The sequence below is a fragment of the Marmota flaviventris genome, chromosome 3 (genome assembly GCF_047511675.1).
Source record: "Marmota flaviventris isolate mMarFla1 chromosome 3, mMarFla1.hap1, whole genome shotgun sequence".
Lineage (NCBI taxonomy): Eukaryota > Metazoa > Chordata > Mammalia > Rodentia > Sciuridae > Marmota > Marmota flaviventris.
The window spans coordinates 9357467-9375180 of record NC_092500.1 but is presented as its reverse complement, the minus strand read 5'-3'; the positions used below and the strand labels follow the sequence as shown (position 1 = coordinate 9375180).

The window sequence follows — 17714 nt, the reverse complement described above, 5'->3', positions numbered from 1 at the left end:
GCTCTGCAGTCTGGCTGGGTGCGGATGTCTGGGTGGAGGCCTTCTGGGGTGGCCACTGGCTCTGAGGTGGTGGCCAGCGGGATGGGGAAGTGGCCAGCGGCTATCTTTAGCGCCTTTGCTCACAGCCTCCTCCTCTGCCTGGCCGAGGGGGACTTGGCGGGGCGGGTCAGGGAAGCAGCCCTGCACCCCCTTCTGTGGAGAAAGCAGGGGCCATGAGGTATCCTGAGACAGGGGCAGAGAACACAGGGTGCTGTGGGGACCCCTCCTGCAGGCTCTCCAGGGAGGGTGGAGCAGGGGGTGCTCGGAGCCTGGGTTTGAGTCCTGGCCTCCCTCTCCTGCAGTCTGCCCTGAGGGAACCATGCTTCATCTCTGTGCCTCAGTTTCCTCCTGTGGACTGTTGGGCTCATTCAGTGAGAACGAGCACCTAAGGAGCCTACTGTGATCTAGGGGGTGTCTCTGGACCAGTCAGGCCTCACTCTCCACCTGTGAAGTGGGAATGGCGGTCATTGGGATTGATGAGACAACTCTGAGTCTAGCACGAGGCGTGGCACATAGTAGGTGTTCAATAAATGAGTCAAGATATGCCTTCTGTCCCCTCATGGCACAGGGTGGGGATGAGAGCTGCACCTCGGGCGAGTTAACTGCCTTCCCTCAGCCTCAGCTTCTTCCCGGCAAGCTGCGCAGTAGAACCTGCCTGAGGGACAGCCCGCAGTCTCGGTGCCTGGTGCAGACACGCCATTCCCAGCTAGGACCGCCTGTCCCTAGAGCGGCCTCAGTCAGCGTGAGGCTGGGCCCTGGAAGGTTCTGGATGCTTCCTCCCAGCTGTACTCCGGAGAGCCTGGGGGTGCTCCCGTCCTGCCTCCCCTGGGTTTGGGGGCTTCCTCTCTGTGCTCCAGCCTGGGCTGCTGGGCCTGCTCCTGAAGGGAAGGGGAAGCTGTTTGGGCTCCTGGGATCTGACCAGAGGCTGGGCCCAGGAAGGGACTGTGATACTGGGTGGGTGGGCAGTTGGGGGGCATTGCCTGGAGGACAGGGAGGCAGGGCTGGACCCCAGAGGCCTCTGACGAGCAGCTGCCGGCCGGGAGCCATGGAGCAGGCGACGGCCCATGCCCTGGCAAGGCCTCCCCAGGCTCCAGGTTGGGAGCACTTTGGGGTGAGCCGCCAGGTGCGGCCAGCTGGCCTGGGTTCTGCCCGGGGCCGTCCCCTGTGAGCTCTGCAGACTCTGGCTCTGACGCACCTTTTAAGGCAACAGCGGCTCCTGCCACCACCTCCCTGTCCCCACTTGCTCAGAAATTCCCAGCAGGTTTTTCGTTTTCTTTTTTTCCTTTTCAGGGGGATTGGAATGAGACTGTGTTCTGTCGCCAGATTCCAGAGGCAGGTCTGGGAGTTCAGAGCGTGACAGGAAGTGCACGCCATGCCACCTGGAGCTGCAAGGCACAGGAGCCAACGACCCACCCACTAGTCCCAGGGACTGCTGCAGGCCTGACCTGCCCAGGGCCCACTCTATTCCTCAAAGAGGCCAGGGCGCTCCCCCTCCCGGAGCTCTAAGGACAGGGAGGCCTCATTCTGCCCCAGGGCCTTTGTGCTGCTCCTCTGCCTGGGTGTTGTCCCCACAGAGCTTCGCAGGCTGGATCCACACCCCCCCCCCCCAGGCCCAGGCCTTCCTCCTTTGGATCCCAGTGTCATGTTTCTTCACAGTTTATCCCTTCTAAAGCCACCCACCCCCTTTACTGTTCAGCGTCTGCCTCCCCGAGTGGAACAGAGGCCCCTGGGAAGCTGGAGGTCCCTGCCATCGTCCAGACAGCAGACTGTGCATCACAAAAACAAAACCCTGTGCCCCACCAGGCGGAGCCAGTGCTCTGCACTTGGCCTTCACAGCCCCAGCTGGACAGCGGAACTTGGGGTCCCTTCAGAGGAACCATTCTGGCAAAATGCCTGCCTTCCAGAAGCTGGGACTTGAGGAGACCTAGGCTTGGAACTGCTGTGGAATGTGACCAGTCACCCCAACAGGGGGGGGTCAGGGTGGGGACAGGGAAGGGATGTGGCCCTGACCTGCTCACCAAGGCTGCCAAAGGCACCCAGTAACTTGGACAGGTGGACCTGTGGGGTGGCAGCCTCCACTGATGGCCTGCATGTGCCCTCAGCCTGGAAACCACCCCTAGGGGTCTTTGTCCACATCCCCATCCAGACATAACCACAACTGGACACCTAGCCCTGGACAGGGGACAAGGCACAGCCACTGTGCCTCAGACCAGCAAAGCCCCCCAAGCAGGAAAGGAGGTTCCAGAAGCCAAGGGTGACCGCACTGGGAAGAGGTCCTGCCACAGCCTCAGCAGGCCTGGCTGAACCAGGAAGACCCAGAGGCCCCAGGGAAAAGCCCTGGCCTTGGACAGTTTCTTGCCAAACTCTACAACCCAAGGTACTGCTGACCTAGGGCCTGGAGCCCAACACCCTTTGCTGTGCAGTCAAGTCCCTGGACTGTGGGATGAGACCCTAAGCCCCCATACCTGCAGCACAACTGAGGGGCTCCCCCTGGAGGCCAAAGACTTAAGTGCAGTAACAGCTAGGACCCTCACCCGCTCCTGGGCTCCCAGGATAACAGAACCTCAGGTAGCGACACCTACAGCCTGCAACCTCCTCCCCACTCATAGGTCACCCACTAGGCTGCCTGCAGTCACAGGTCTCAGCACTTAAATCATGTAATGGGGGGTTTAGCCTGAAGGCCACCTCATTTGAGAGCTACCAGGACCCAAGTAAGCGGGGCTGAGCTGTGCTGAGAAAGGTAGGAATCCCTCCTGTTAACAGAAATGGCTCATAATCTGGGGGGCAAGTTCCTACAAGGGGTAGAGGTGGCACTCAACCCAAAACCCAGCTATAACATCAGGGTCTGTCCCAAAGGGAAAGACTTCAGCCCAGAATGGTCACTTTTAAGGACCTGGGTGCAGCTGCACCTCTAGGCCACATCATGCCTGTATAGAACCCTTCTAGTTACTCTAGAAGCCATGAGGCACCACTCCTGAGACATGGCCTCTCCCACTGCCACGTCTTGGACAAGGAACCTGAGCAAGTCACAACTGGAAGGGGCCCTGCGTGGATTAGCAGGATCACTGTGCACTGGATGGACCTCGTTTTGCCTCAGGCACCAGAACATCAAGTGCTCCTTCTCTCTCCAAAGCCCTGGCATCACCCAAGCTGTGCAAACAGAACAGACTTCTATAGTTAAGGCTCAGCTGCCTCACCCTGGTGACAAACATTGATACAAAGCACCCCCCCCACACACACACACACACACTGGCTTTCCCAGGTGTGGCCTTAGCTTCCCTCACGTCTTGTCTGCTCCAGAGATGGGGCCAGGTGTGCAGAAGGTCAGAGCCAACCAAAGCCCAAGAGAGCGCGGCAGAGACCCCTCTGGCCACTGTGCACACAGGCCTTTGTCTCTGAGGCCTCAATACTCCCAAGAAAAAAACAGAGGCAAATGTCACTAAGAAGGCTTTATTGGCCACAGCCAGCTGCTCAGGATCCAGACATCAAGCACCTTCCTCCTTGGCAATGCGGTCTTTCTTAAGTGGTCCCTGTGGAGAAGGAAGGCCAGAGATGAAGCAGGCGGCGGCAGGAGTAAGCACTCCCTAGGGGACCGAGGAGGGGAGCACCCAGGATGGGCCACCAGAGCCCCTAACCCCAGAGGGAGGTAGCTGGCAAAAGTGCTCACCATGAATGCTTTCTTCTCCTCCATGGTCTGGAAGCGGCCATGGCCAAACTTGGAGGTGGTGTCGATGAACTTAAGGTCAATCTTCTCCAGAGCGCGCCGTTTGGTCTGTACCAGCAAGGACTGTGGCAAGGGGGAAGGGGCTGTGACTTACAGAGGCTCCCCAGCATCTCAGCTCATGGCCCACTGAGGCCAAGAACCCACACAGCACCATCTAGTGGCCCAAGCTCTGAACCTGTCCCATCAGGCAGAGGAGCAAGAGGACCCTGAGAGCAGGATGACCCATGAACACAGGAGCCCAACTAGCCAGACTAGGAATTTCCTCCTCCTGACTTCAAAGCTGGTGTCAAAGGGAAACCAACGCCCTCCCCTTCCTCAACCCTCCCACCCTGGCTCAGCACCAAAGGCTGAGCCTGTGATTCTCCACAGGGGTGAGATCCTGAAAGGATGCGGGAGGTCACCCACTCTTACCTTGCGGAGAGTGAGCACCCGCTTCTTGGTCCCCACCACACAGCCTTTCAGCATGACGAAGTCATTGGTCACTTCACCATAGTGGACAAAGCCACCCTGGGGAAAAAGCAAGGCCGCAGGGTCAGAAGAGTAAGCATGGAGGCAGCTGCCCTGCAGACCTGTGAGCTCTGCAGATATGGCAGACCTTTGGGGTCAGGTTGTCCCTGGCCATCTGACTGCAGGGCTTTCTCAGAAGACAACAGGGAGTGTTACACATTCTAGGCCTGATCACGGAACAGCTGGGCATGAACCCCTACCTTTTTAGCCAGCCCCATCTAGAGGGCCTAAGACACATGACTTGCAAGGCACACAACAGGGTGCTGTGCAGGGGCCAATGATTGACTGCACCCAGCACCCCAGAGAGCAGGCCCCTCACCCCACAGCCAAGGCCCGGGCAGCTCCACAGGGTACCAGGGAATCTCTGCAGGTGGAGTCAGTCCAGCACTCACCAGAGGGTTGATGCTCTTGTCAGACAGGTCGTAATCAGTGGAAGCATTATTCTTGATTAGTTTGCCATCCTTGATGAGGTAGCCCTGGCCAATCTTATAGATCTGAAAGAGATGCGTGAGGATCAGCACCTGGGAAGATAGGTCTGAGTGCCTCAGGGTGGGGTGTCAAGGGGGAATCCCCCAAATAGGACAGAGTCCCCCCCTGCAAAAAAAAATCACTAGGGGCAAGGTTAGAGCACTTGCCCAGCACATGTGAAACATTGGACCTGATCCTCAGCACCACATAAAAATAATAATAAAGGTACTGTATTCGTATTCATCTACGAAGCTTAGGCAGGAGGATCTCAAGTCCAAAGGAGTCTCAGCAACTTGGTGAGAACCTGTCTCAGAAGACTGGGGTGTACATAGCTCAGCAGTCAAGCACCAAGCACCGCCGACTCAGACCCTATCCCAAACAAAAGGACACTACTAGAGAAAATGCCCAGGTGCCCAAGGCAGGCCTATAAACAGAGGGCCACTGCATCACACCAAGAGTCGTCCTTCCTGGAACCACCTGATGTCATCCTGCAATTTTCCTGACCCCCAAGAACCAGAACCATCCAAGACCAGTGAAGATCTGAGGCCCACTGACACACAACACAGGCTGCCACCCAACCAGTGACATGGATTACAACTCTTCAGGGTTTCTCACCTTCTTGTTGATCTCGGTGCGGTGATGGTAGCCTTTCTGGCCAGCCCGAGCCACAGAGAAGGCCACACGGGCAGGATGCCAGGCTCCAATACAGGCGACCTTACGCAGCCCTCTGTGGGTCTTGCGGGGAAGCTTCTTGGTGTGCCAGCGACTGGTGACCCCTGGGGAGAACAAGCACTGCTGCACCAGAGGTCTGGCACTCACACCACTGGCCCTTTCCTGCTGGGAGTGCCCAAGTGCAGAACCCCAGCCAGGCTGACCACAGGGCTGTTCTCAGAAGGAAGGCAACAGGGAATGGTTCCTCAGTCTGACTCGGGCGCTGTGCCCAGCGCACATTCCAGGCTTCATCACAGAACAGCTGGGCCTGACGCCACCTCCCCCCAGGCTCAGCACAACAATGTGAGCCTCTGCACAGCTTACCTTTGTAGCCTTTGCCCTTGGTCACTCCTATGACGTCAATCATCTCATCCTGCCCAAACACCTGGTTCACAGGGACCTGCTGCTCTAGCCTCTCCCGGGCCCAGTCCAGTTTCTCAGCCACGGTGCCTCCATTCACCTGGATCTCCATCAGGTGGGCTTTCTTCTGGCGCAGAGGAAGCAGCCGCATCTAGGAAAGAGCAGGCACAGCTCAGCTCAGCTCAGGCCTGGAGTCCCTCTGGTAGTACATCAACGGAGGCTGAGACAGCCCTGTCCCCATTACTGTCTTTTTAGCCAGTTCATCTACCCTTGCTCTACTAACAAAGTTGATTTGGACAGGAAGGCCTGGTAAAGAGCAGACAGCAGGGGTGTGGCTCAGTATAGGAGTAGCTGGCTAGTGCGCAAGGCCCTGGGTTCCATCCCCAGTGCCAAAAACACAAAAAACCTACACAAGGTGTTAAGGGTTAGAAAAAAATGCACCGAAGCACAAGCTGAGGGTTGCTGGCAAAGGTGCTTATCCTGTACCCCAGCTAAGCTTGGCCTCACGTTCCTATAATCCTAGCTACTCCTTAAGGCAAGAGATCCCATGGTCAAGGTCAGCCTGGGGAACTTAGCCAAGACACTGTCTCCAAGAGAGCTGGGGATGTGGCTATGTGGTAGTCTTCTGGTTCAATCCCAGTACAAAAAAAAAAACCTCTACCATCCATGCAATCACCCATCTAGTGATCTCTAACCTCACAGGGCTATAGAGGCCCTGAAGCTAGGACCGCACCAGACAAGAGGTGCCTATTTTACCAAGGGCCCACTCAGTTCACATCAATGCAGCATTTCACAACTAACTTAACCAGTTGGGTCAACAAATTCGAAAGGGATTTTCCCAAATGAGGTATGGTTTCCTCACTCACAGTGAGGACACAGCGCCCTCTACTGGAAAGAGAGAGACCTACGCATATGGGGACCCTCCTGAGAATACCATCTGTCCTTGAAGGGACCTCATAAGGAATCTGAGTCTTAAACCCAACCAATCCTGGTTAGGCACAAAACCCTTATGAGCTGACATCTGAGCAGCACATTTTTGGAAGGCTCAAACCCTTACATGCTTGCCCACCATGCAAGAGGCCCAGGGTTCAATCCCCATCATGAAAAATAAAGTCTTACTTGATCAGGTACATCACCAACAAGATGACACAGTACATGCTTACCTGGGTGTGGGCGATAATGCGGATGACCTGGCAATATTTCTTCATGCTATTGAAGTCCTTCTCCAGTTGCTTCTTGCCCATGTCATCCTGCCACTTCTTGCAGTATTTGGTAAAGGCCTTCTTCTTAGATTTATGCCTTCAGGAGCAGAGCAGAGTTGGGGAAGGGGCCGGGCGCAGACCTTCATCACCCTTGAGGGGTGAGCGGAAGGCACACTGGCACCACCAGGGGATGGGGCTCATTGCCGGCTTCTAAGGAGCCTTTTCCACCGGCAAGCGGAGCCTGGATGAAGCTCATCGGGCAGAGCCGAGCGGAGCTAAGCGGAGGTCCAACAAGGTTAATATAAGTCACAGATAGCCAAAGCACTATTCTTGCTCCAGGGTACCAGAAAGCTCCCTTTCTCTACCTTAGCAGGTACTATTCTCAGTTACTATTAAGAAACCAGGGTGCTAAGCCAGGGCTAGAAGCCCAACACTACCACTGCCTTATCTTTCCTGTTTTGGGGAGTTACAAACAGCCAAAGGAACACAGTCAACCAATTGCACTAGGCTGACCAGAGTTAAGATGCCAGTTCTTAGATCAAGAACCAGTGCTGCTAAAGTTGACCTCCAGGTTTGGTTCTATTCAAGAGGCCAACTTAAAAAGGAGACAACAGCTTCCCACCACTAGAATTCAGGCTCTGTACAGGGTCTCCCTGCTCTGCAGCCCAATGCTGGAACTGCATGTTCTGGCTCTTACCAGTTCTTATAGAAACGCCTTTTGCACTCATCACTGATATGCTCAGCAAAGATGGTCTTGAAGGTTCGGAGGCCTCGAGGGGTTTCCACGTAGCCCACAATGCCTACAACCACCATGGGCGGTGTCTCCACTATGGTCACAGCCTCCACAACCTCCTTCTTGTTCACCTCTGAAGGCAGAAAATAGGACAGGAGTGAGCTGACACGAATGCCCACACAAGGTGGCCACACAACCTTCTCCTTCAAGTGTTTACATTTAACTTAACCCAACATCAGGACTCTAATACAGCTTCAGTTCTCTCTAGAAACCTAAGCAATCTCTAGGAACAGACAAATTTGTGGCCTGGACAAGAGTCCCAAGTACAATGGGGTGTAATAACAGATCTAAATTTACTCAGGGTAGACAATATAAACTAAGTGCTGAAAGCTAGTGCTGTGGGCCAACCAAGTGTAAATAAAGGCATTGTATATTCCAGCCTTGATAGTGAAAGGTCACCAAGTTAGCACACACTCTATGCTGTAGCTCTTCACAAATTCACTCAGCACGTTCCATGCCTCCATAAGTACACTTAAACATCAGTCCTAAAATTTAACACTCCCATCCCCCAACTTAGACAACACAGTAGCATATACGTACTGGATCCTGGCCTATCAACTTCCCGCACGATGTGAGTCATGCCAGCCTTGTAGCCCAGAAAGGCTGTGAGGTGGACAGGCTTTGAAGGGTCATCCTTCGGGAAGCTCTTCACCTTCCCTCGATGCCTGCTGCTACGCTTCCGAGGCAAGAAGCCTAAGGATCCATGTCTGGGAGCGGAGAACTTCCTGTGAGACTGGGAAAAAAAAAAAATATGCACCCAAACAAGAGGCAGCTCTCATTTCACTGCTTCCCAGCTGCTGACCTATACTCAACCATGAGTTTCTTTTTTTTTTGGTACCAGGGATTGAACCCAACCGTGAGCCACATCCCCAGCATTTTCATTTTTTTATCCCAAGAAAGGGTGGAAGTTGCTCAGGGTCTCACTATGACGCCTAGAACTTTTGCTCCTCCTGTGTCAGCCTCCAGAGTGGCTGGGATTACTAGTGTGCCCCAGCACACTCATCCCACAATGTTGACTCTTAACTAGACACCCAGCAAGGCCAGGATCAACCACATCACACTGCCTCCTTCTGAATGTTGACTGGGAACTATTTTCACAAGAAACAAAGTCATCCAACGTGCTCTAAGAGAACTAGAATATTAAAAACCGTGTTAACAGATGATTTGTCACCAAGATTCTCACCAGTGAAGCGACTCATGGGACAATAGCTGGGCACTAATAATGGTACCATAGTACTCTCCGGCCCCTGGGACAGAGCCAGCCTGGTACATAGTAGGCCAACAGGACTCACAGAGCCAAATCAGAACATGACAATCAGCACACAGATTCTGTCCGCCCGTCAATAAGTTCATCATGTGAGGTTTCTGGCGAGTCTAGAGGCCTTCAAGTTGCACCAAGGAATTTCCAAAGGGACCCTTTAAAACTCTTGCCAATAGTCTCCCCTCGCGCATGCGCCGGCCCCAGTTTACCAGAACACCGGGCGTCCCACTCAAGACCCTCCTGGCCCGGCAAATTGCTCTTGAGGATTAATAACAACTATCGCTAAAATCTGGTGAGGTCGGAGCTCAGAAACCATCTACGGCTTCAAGTGGGCGTCCAGGAGAGCTTCCGCCCCAAGGCCGATCGGTGGCCGACTCGCAATCCCAGGGTATTCCTCCATAACTCCCTTCCCCACAGGCCTCGCGAGTTTCCAGAAAAATAGGCCTCACTGCAGTCCCTACTGTATCCCCTGCGCTCCCAGAACGAGGTCCCGGGACCGGCCAAGCCAAGATGGCAACGATGCGCGGCGGATTCCACCAGGCCGACTTTGAAGCCAAGAGGAAAGACGCCATTAAGGAACTCACCATCGCGCCGCCAAATCCCGCCGGTAGAGGCCGATTGGGCCTTGGTACACGATATATAAAGAGCCTCTTGACTCCGCCCCTTCCGGCGTGCGAGCGCGCGCCCGCGGCGGACGTCGGGTCGGAGGGGCGTACGGAGCGCCATTTCCACGCACGCTTTCCTACTCCTAACGTAAATTCTGAGAGGACGTATGTTTCAGAAAAAAAAAAAGAAAATCTACTTAGAGGCCCTACGGCGAGCGGAAGAGTTCAGACTTATTAAAAAGATACTGAAACGCTGGGTGACTGCGGCGCAGACTGCGACAGGTCTACGGTGTTCTGCAGCAGCCAAACTTTATGATGAGAGAGAAAAATGGCTGCAGTCGTCTGGGGTTGAATAACCCCGCTGTAGGCTTCTTTCACATGTGGTAGCCAGTTTTAAGCCTAACCACTTGGACGTTGTTGCCATTTTGTTTCGGAGTTGAAGAAGCAGCTCGATGGGGTGAGCTAGTTGCACGGCTTTCGCGAGCTCCCTCAAGCCCTGCCTGGGTCGTTCCGGTATCCAGCTGCAGGGTTCCGCGTCCTGAGCCCGCGCCACGACCTCGGGTCCTGCCCTCCAGATCTTCCCAGGAACCTGAGGTTTCCTCGGGTTCCGCATTACCCCCGAGGCTGCCACGCCAGGCCTCGCTCGTGCCCCGACCTCCTCCTTCCCACCCGGGCATCGTGATCCTGGGCACGGCCGTGGCACCCACTGTGGTGTGAAAACCATTCTCTCATTTAACCCTCACAGCGTCCCTGAGAGGCAGCATTTGATAGGTCCTCAATCTATTACTGGAAATCGTTGGAGTCAGTGGTTTTGAAATCCAGCACTTTTGGGATCATGAGGAAACATGAGGCCAGGCAGCATGTCTATAATCCTAGACTGCAGAGGCTGAGGGAGGCCGAGGCAGGAGGATCGCGAGTTCAAAGCCAGCCCAGTGCCCCTGGGTTCAATCCCCAGTACCCAGGGGAAAAAGAAAGAAAGAAAGTTAATATGATGCACATACTGTGTACTGGGTTACCTATCCTCTCTGCACTCTTGACTGAGACACATTAGCATTTCTACAAGGAAATGTGACTCCCTATAGTTGCTTTTTATCTGAGGGAGATGTATTCCAAGACATTCCTCTCCCTTGTCTGAGGCTGCAGATAGCATTGAATGCTGTGTACAGCATTTACACATGATACACACACGCAAACACACATCCCTTTGGTAAAGTTTAACATCAATTGAGCATTGTGAGATTATCAACCATAGCAAGTAATATAATAGAACAACTATTGCTTCCGGAGGTGGGGAGCACCTGTAGTGCCCTCAGAGGCTGGTGCAGGAGGACCACAAGCTTGAGGCCAGCCTGGGCAGCTTATTGAGATCCTGTCTCAAAAAATAAAAAGCTTTTGGATTTTAGTTCAGTGATAGAGCCCCCATGGGTGGTTCAATCCCCAGTCTTGTTATTTGGGTAAATAGCAGGGGGAAAAAAAGTGTGTGTGTGTGTGTGTACTGTATATACACTATAGTAAAGACCACTTAAAACTTATGAATTTTTGAATCCCATTTCCCTGAGATTAGGGAGGGTAGAGATTAGGGAGGAGCTGGGAGAGAGAAGAAAAGAAAGAACCAAGTCCATTTTAAAAGTAAATTGGAGTTAGTCGGAGGAAGGTTCTAGAAAAGCAGCAGCAGTGGCTCTAGCGGCAGTAGCAGCAGCCGGTCCCTGGTGTGGAGGTGCTCTTCAGATCTTTCTTATCTTCAGATCTTTCTTATCTCACTTGCCTGAAGCGACTGATGGAGAGAGAAAAGGTACAGTTCCGTAAACTCTTTATTGGTGGCTTAAGTTTTAAAACCACAGAAGAAAGTTTAAGAAACTACTACGAGCAATGGGAAGAGGAAGATCTGATGGATATGGAAGCGGACGTGGATTTGGGGATAGCTATAATAGATCTGGAGGAGGACCTGGAAGTGGTGATTTGGGAGGTAGCCCTGGTTATGGAGGAGGAAGAGGAGGCTCTGGTGGTAGAGGGTCTGAATATGGAAACCGGGGTGGGGGCTATGGAGGTGGTTATGACATCTACGGAGGAGGAAATTATGGAAGTGGAAGTTATAATGATTTTGGAAATTATAACCAGCAACCTTCTAAATATAGTCTAATGAAGAGTGGAACTTGGGTGGCAGGAACATGGGGCGACCACGTGGTAGAGGAAATTATGGTCCTGGAGGAAGTGAGGGTTATGGTGGGAGGAGCCGATATTGAGCTTCATCCTATTTACCTTGAGCTTCATTGTATAAACAGGAGAGGATGAGAGCCCAAAGGTAACCGAACAGCTTCAGATTATCGAAATAACAATGTTAAGGAAATTCTTTTTTTTTTTTTTTAAAGAGAGAGTGAGAGAGGAGAGAGAGAATTTATTTAAAGTTTTGAAAAGGTATTAGCCAGGATCATGATGTAATAAGACATAACGTTTTCCTTTAGAAAATTTAAGTGCATGTGTAGAGTTAAGAAGCTGTTGTACATTTATGATTTAATAAAATCTAAAGAAAAAAATTAAATAAAAATAAGCTTATGAATTTTTAGTGCTGGCAATATACCTTATTGGTAAAGCATGTGCTTTAACATACACAACGCTCTGAATTCAATCCCCAGCACCAAAACAACAACAATGAAATCTTATTAATTGTTTATTTCTGCAATTTTCCATTTAATATTTTCAAACTTCAGATTACAAACCTTGGAAAGCAAAACTGCAGATGGGAGGGAGGACAGTCACACAGAGCAGGAGAAATATAAATAGCCGCACATTTGTCCCATGACCTCGGGTCCTGCCCTCCAGATCTTCCCAAGAACCAGATGTTTCCTCAAGTTCCGCAACAATGCTGCCTAATAATTTCAGGTTAGTTTAGTTTTTGCTGCCAAATTATTTAAGAAGTTTTTTGGTTTTGTTTTTGTGTTGACATATTATTCCCTTTTTACAGAGAAAATTAAGCTTAAGGCCAAGATATTGATAACTTGACAAAAGTCACACAATTAATGAAGGATGGAGCCCAAGTCTATCTGATTCTAGTTTTGGGTTTTCACTATGTCTGACTTGAGAACCAAGAACACCCCCATCATTAGTGTGGTGGCACATGCCTATGGTCCCAGCTTCTAGGGAGGCTGAGGCTGAAGAATCACTTGAGCCCAGAAGTTCAAGACCAACCTAGACAATATATCAAGACCCTGTCTCAAAAAGTAACAAGACATGGCTGGGGATGTGGCTCAAGCGGTAGCGTGTTCGCCTCGCATGCGTGCGGCTCAGGTTCGATCCTCAGCACCACATACAAACAGAGATGTTGTGTCCGCCGAAAACTAAAAAAAAATAAATGTTAAAAAAAAAATTTAAAAAAAAAAAAAAAGTAACAAGACACAAAAAAACTTTTGGGGTCCTAAGCCACTCAATGACTCAAGAAGAAATTTTTACTGAAGGCTGCTCTTTGCCATGCGCTGCTCTGACTGCAGAGCTAAAGAGTGGAATGTTCAGGTTTAAGAAGAGCCAGGTGTGGTGGCGCACACCTGTAATCCAAGCTACTTGAGAAGCTGAGGCAGGAGGATCACAAGTTGGAGGTTAGTCTGGGCAACTTTGTGAGATCCTGTTTCAAAATAAAAAAGGGGGCTGGGGCTGTAGCTTAGTGGCAGAGTGCTTGCCTAGCATGTGTGATGCACTGGGTTCGATCTTCAGCACCACATAAAACTAAATAAATAAAATAAAGGTATTTGTTCACCTAGAACTTTAAAAAAATAAAATAAAAAAGAACAGGTTTAAGGCTACTTACCAAGATGTATGCAACCCATCAAGGTTTTGGGGGTGTAGCTCAGGGATGGCACACTTGCCTAGCATGCGCAGACCCTGGGTTCCATCCTCACTACTGCCAAAGAAAGAAAAGAAAAAAGTTATATGGCGTGGTGGCCATGCCTATGATCCCAGCAACTCAGGAGGCTGAGGCATAAGGATTGAAAGTCTGAGGGCTTATTAACTTAGGGAAACTCTGTCTCAAAAGGGGCCCAAGGTGTAGCTTTTTTTTTTTTTTTTTAATATTTATTTATTTATTTAGTTTTTGGCGGACACAACATCTTTGTTTGTATGTGGTGCTGAGGATCGAACCCGGGCCGCATGCATGACAGGCGAGCGCGCTACCACTTGAGCCACATCCCCAGCCCCCCAAGGTGTAGCTTAATGGCAGAGTGCTGCTGGATTCAATCAGAGACAGAGAGAGAAAGAGAGATTCATCGAGATGTAGGATCACGTTCAAAATATATATTTTCAAAATCAAGAGATCTCTGTGTTTATGCCATTCAGTTCTGAACCTCCATGTAGCCAAACAAAAAAATGAACGTTACTAACGTAATTCACAGCATCCTCATGATGAAAACGAACAAAGAGCCAAAGGAGTCCACTATGCCTGAAATAAGGCATTAGTGTTTTTTTGTTTGTTACTGGGGATTGAACTCAGGGGCACTCAACCACTGAGCCACATCCCCAGCCCTATTTTGCATTTTATTTAGAGACAGAGTCTCACTGAGTTGCTTAGTGCCTTGCTTTTGCTGGAGCTGTCTTTGAACCCACAATCCTCCTGCCTCAGCCTCCTGAGTCACTGGGATGGATTACAAGTGTGCACCACTGCGCCCGGCTCCAAGGGTTTAGATATTTCTCCTGGGCAGGGGGTTTCCTCCTAAAGGAGCCAGAGTGGAATTCAGCTGATGGTCCCTGGAATACCTCCCAGTGATGCAGAGAGGCTGTGCACACTCAGCCCAGACCAAAGAGCTCACGGCAACCCCTCAATCCCTAACAAGGCACTTGGGTTGCGTGATTGCTGATTGCTAACTTAATTCAAAAGCGAAATCCAAAGTCTGGAAAGAAATGGATCAACTGTTTGCTGTGATCCTCCATCAGTACTGTTTTTCAAAAAGGAGCTTCTTGCAAGCAGTGGGAAAGGTCCAAGATTTGGCTCTAGTACCTGTAGGACGGAGGTTCTCTGCTGCCAGGTAAAACCAGAGGTGTGTGCTTCAGCTGCAGTAGAAGGTTCACTACCACTGCATGGACCCATGGAAGACGGGAATGGAGAGACCAGGAGGGCCACAGAGGAGCTGAGTGAGGCAGGTCATCGCCTCGCACAGACAAGACTGAGTCACGTTTGTCAGGAGAGGAATGGACACGGACACCCCAACATTCCCTATGGCAGCCTGCCTCGCCCGTGAAGCAACAATGCCCCTCTTGACAGGAGCTCCCACCCGCATCTTTTGTGCTGTCATTGATTGTTGCAAAACCACTCAGCCCAATTGACAGGCAGGGCGCTTGATGCCAAGGTCAGTTAATATGGGCTTGTGGTATGAGTGCAGCCCCATTCCGCAGGGGCAGGAGCCTGGACCCAGAGCCTCCAGGTTATGAAAGCCCCTCACCCTGCTCCTCCGCCACCAGCTGTGGGGGAGAGGCCCTAGGGGGCGGGGCAGGCAGGAGAATCTGGCAGCTCCTGCTCCTGCTCAGCTTGGGCCTGGCGAACTTCTATGTGCCCCTCCTGGCGCTGCAGGCACAGATGACCAGCCCGGCCTCGCACTGCGTCCCTGTCTCCATCCTGGGCCTCTGCCTCCTGTGGTGCAGCAGCCTGCCGATGGCAGGGGTGCTCACCTTCATCCTGGTCCACAGGCTGTGCATGGAGAGGCTGCTGCCCGTGCAGCAGATCCTGTGGCGACGCCTGACCATCGCCAGGATCTGGAGTCTCCGGCTGCTCTCCACGCTGATCCGCAGAACCTGCCAAGGCACCCTGCACCTCCTGCGGCACCTGCAGTGGGAGGCCAGCCTGACCCTGTTCTCCATGGCGCAGTGGGCCTTCTACAGCCTGGTCGACTCCCAGCACGAGAGCAACAAGGCCTTGGAGCTGCTGCTGCGGGTGGTGCTGCAGCCCGTGGTCATGGCCCTGCTGGCCCGCTGCCAGGACAGGCTGTGGGCTGCCGCGGCGTGGGTGGCCCGGGCCGTCCGGGGTGGTGGCCTGAAACTCCTGGGGCCAGCCAGGCTGTGCTGGGCAGGCTCCAAAGATCTGGATGCCGTCACCACCAGCCTCCCTGCCACCACGGTCCCTTTCAGCCAGCGCTTCCCTGGGCCTGACCCAGCCGCGCTGAGCAAGCTGCCGTCAGCCTCCATCAGCCTGTGCGTTGTGAATGGGGACACAAACACCAGGCAGGGAGAAGGAGGCTGTGGCTTTGGGGCGACCAACATACCCCTCAGCACCAGGTTCCAGAGCAGCAGGCCTAGCCGCAGGACCGCCAGGTGGTCATCCAGGCAGGCCCTGGCCCAGCAGGTCAAGGCCTCCTGCGTCCTCGTAGTCCTTCTCTATATCTACGCCGCGTCCGTCTTCGTGCAGATCTTAAAATAAAGTGATCTGATGTGGGCCAGCCCCGGCCGCCTCTCCTGCCTGGCTTTGTCGCGAGCAATTGAGCCATCCGGCCACTGAGGCGCATGCCGGGTTCAGGGGCAAGGAGGGGGTGCCTGGTGTGCACACTAGGGTCTGGGCTGGGGCCTGGGTCTCAACTTGTCACCACCGTGTCCTTGGGGGGGGGGTTCCTTCCCCTTCTCAGCCTCAGTTCCCTTTTCTGTAAAATACAGGTCATAGGGCTCCAAGGGGAGGGGATGGAGAGAATTTGTAAACTGTGGAGTGCCGGTCCCTCTTTAGGCACCCCAAAAGAGTACACGAAGCCTCTCTGGCCAACTGTTTTATGTCCTGCCATAAATGGAAGGACACGACCAATTCATGAATGGACTGGTTTAATGTCTTTGAAATGTCAGTTATGCTGGGCGCCATGGTGCACACCTGTAATCCCAGCGGCTGGGGAGGCTGAGGCAGGAGGATCAGAAGTTCAAAGCCAGCCTCAGGAAAAGTGAGGCACTAAGCAATTCAGTGAGACCCTGTCTCTAAATAAGATACAAAATAGGGCTGGGGAGGTGGCTCAGTGGTCGAGAGCCCTGAATTCAATCTCTGGTACCCGCCCCCCAAAATGTCAATCGCTTCTATATTGGTCTATAAAGTCATTATAGTTCCAACCAAAATCCTGAGGGATTTTTTTTTTCTAGCAGGGATGGGGGGATTCAAACAGACACTAATATGGTATGAAAAATCAAGGCCCTTGAAAAAGTAGGGCAATTTTGAAAACCCAGAGCCAAGATGTGGATTGTCTACCAGATTTTAAGATATGTTACAAAGTCCCAGTAGTGAAACAGTATGGCAGTGGCAGAAATAACAGAAAAATGGAATAGAATGCAGAGCCTGATGTAGGCCAAGATGGGAGCTTGGTACCCAAAGAGGCGACTTCCCAAATCAGTAGGGAGGCAAGGGTTATTTAACAGGTGAGATCGGAGAAATCTGGTCACTACGTGAAGAAATAGAGAAATACCTAGTGGGGTGACTGGTGCTCCCTAGGGGTAAGGCCACTGAGCGCTGGCATGGGGGCACACACCTGCAATCCTAGCAACTTGGGAGCCTGAGGCAGGAGGATGGCAAGTCTGAGCAGCCTCGGCAACAGTAAGACCCTGTCTCAAAATTTAAAATGAGGGCTGGTGTATAGCTCAGTGGTAGAGCTCCCCTGAGTTCAGTCCCCAGTACCAAAAGGGGGAAAAAGGATAAAAATACACCTAGAACCTGTGGATGTGGGTGGCCCTATTTGGAAAAAGGATCTTTGCAGGTAGAATTAGGCTAAGGATTTTGAGATCAGACCATTCTGGATTAGGAGGGGCCCTAAACCCAACATTATAAGAAAAGTGAAGCTGGGTACGATGGTGCTTACCTGTTATTTCAGCAGCTTGGGAGGCTGAGGCCAGAGGATGGCAGATTTGAAGCCAGTCTCAGTAACTTAGGCTGTAAGCAACCTAGTGAGACCCTGTCTCAAAATAATAAGTCTGGGGATGTGGCTCAGTAGTTAAGAGCCCTTGGGTTCAATCCCTGGTACCGAATCAATCAATCAATAAATAAAAACAAGGAGAAGAAAAAAAGTGAAGAGGAGGAGAAAACACAGAGAGGCCACATGAAGAT

At 52.1% G+C, this 17714-nt stretch overlaps 2 protein-coding genes and 3 non-coding genes across 7 annotated transcripts; 1 reads left to right on the top strand and 4 right to left on the bottom strand.

Annotated features, from left to right (window-relative positions):
• Positions 1-3475: 3475 nt before the first annotated feature.
• Positions 3476-9783, bottom strand: Rpl3 (ribosomal protein L3). The gene is made up of 10 exons (XM_027929545.2): positions 9650-9783; positions 8345-8537; positions 7709-7877; positions 6973-7108; positions 5774-5960; positions 5354-5514; positions 4663-4764; positions 4175-4270; positions 3707-3826; positions 3476-3569 (listed from the first exon to the last, which is right to left on the bottom strand). Exons 1-10 carry the CDS (start codon positions 9650-9652, stop codon positions 3525-3527), a joined length of 1212 nt encoding a protein of 403 aa, XP_027785346.2. The 5' UTR covers positions 9653-9783; the 3' UTR covers positions 3476-3524.
• LOC114088893 (small nucleolar RNA U83B) lies at positions 5620-5712 on the bottom strand. Its single transcript, XR_003582083.1, has one exon. It is a non-coding gene; the product is annotated as a small nucleolar RNA U83B (small nucleolar RNA).
• Positions 7109-7163, bottom strand: LOC114088907 (small nucleolar RNA U82P). Its single transcript, XR_003582086.2, has one exon. It is a non-coding gene; the product is annotated as a small nucleolar RNA U82P (small nucleolar RNA).
• Positions 9102-9165, bottom strand: LOC114088824 (small nucleolar RNA SNORD43). Its single transcript, XR_003582071.1, has one exon. It is a non-coding gene; the product is annotated as a small nucleolar RNA SNORD43 (small nucleolar RNA).
• Positions 9784-9785: 2 nt separating the features above from the next.
• On the top strand, positions 9786-16083 carry LOC139705160 (uncharacterized). 3 transcript variants are annotated; one of them, XM_071609469.1, is made up of 3 exons: positions 9786-10127; positions 12379-12550; positions 15338-16083. In XM_071609469.1, exons 2-3 carry the CDS (start codon positions 12531-12533, stop codon positions 16062-16064), a joined length of 747 nt encoding a protein of 248 aa, XP_071465570.1. In that variant the 5' UTR covers positions 9786-10127; positions 12379-12530; the 3' UTR covers positions 16065-16083. The 3 variants fall into 3 exon arrangements, with proteins under 3 accessions (XP_071465570.1, XP_071465569.1, XP_071465568.1); XM_071609468.1 differs by lacking the exon at positions 9786-10127 and adding an exon at positions 10541-11462; XM_071609467.1 differs by lacking the exons at positions 9786-10127; positions 12379-12550 and adding an exon at positions 13130-13703 and having other exon boundaries at positions 13861-16083.
• Positions 16084-17714: the final 1631 nt, after the last annotated feature.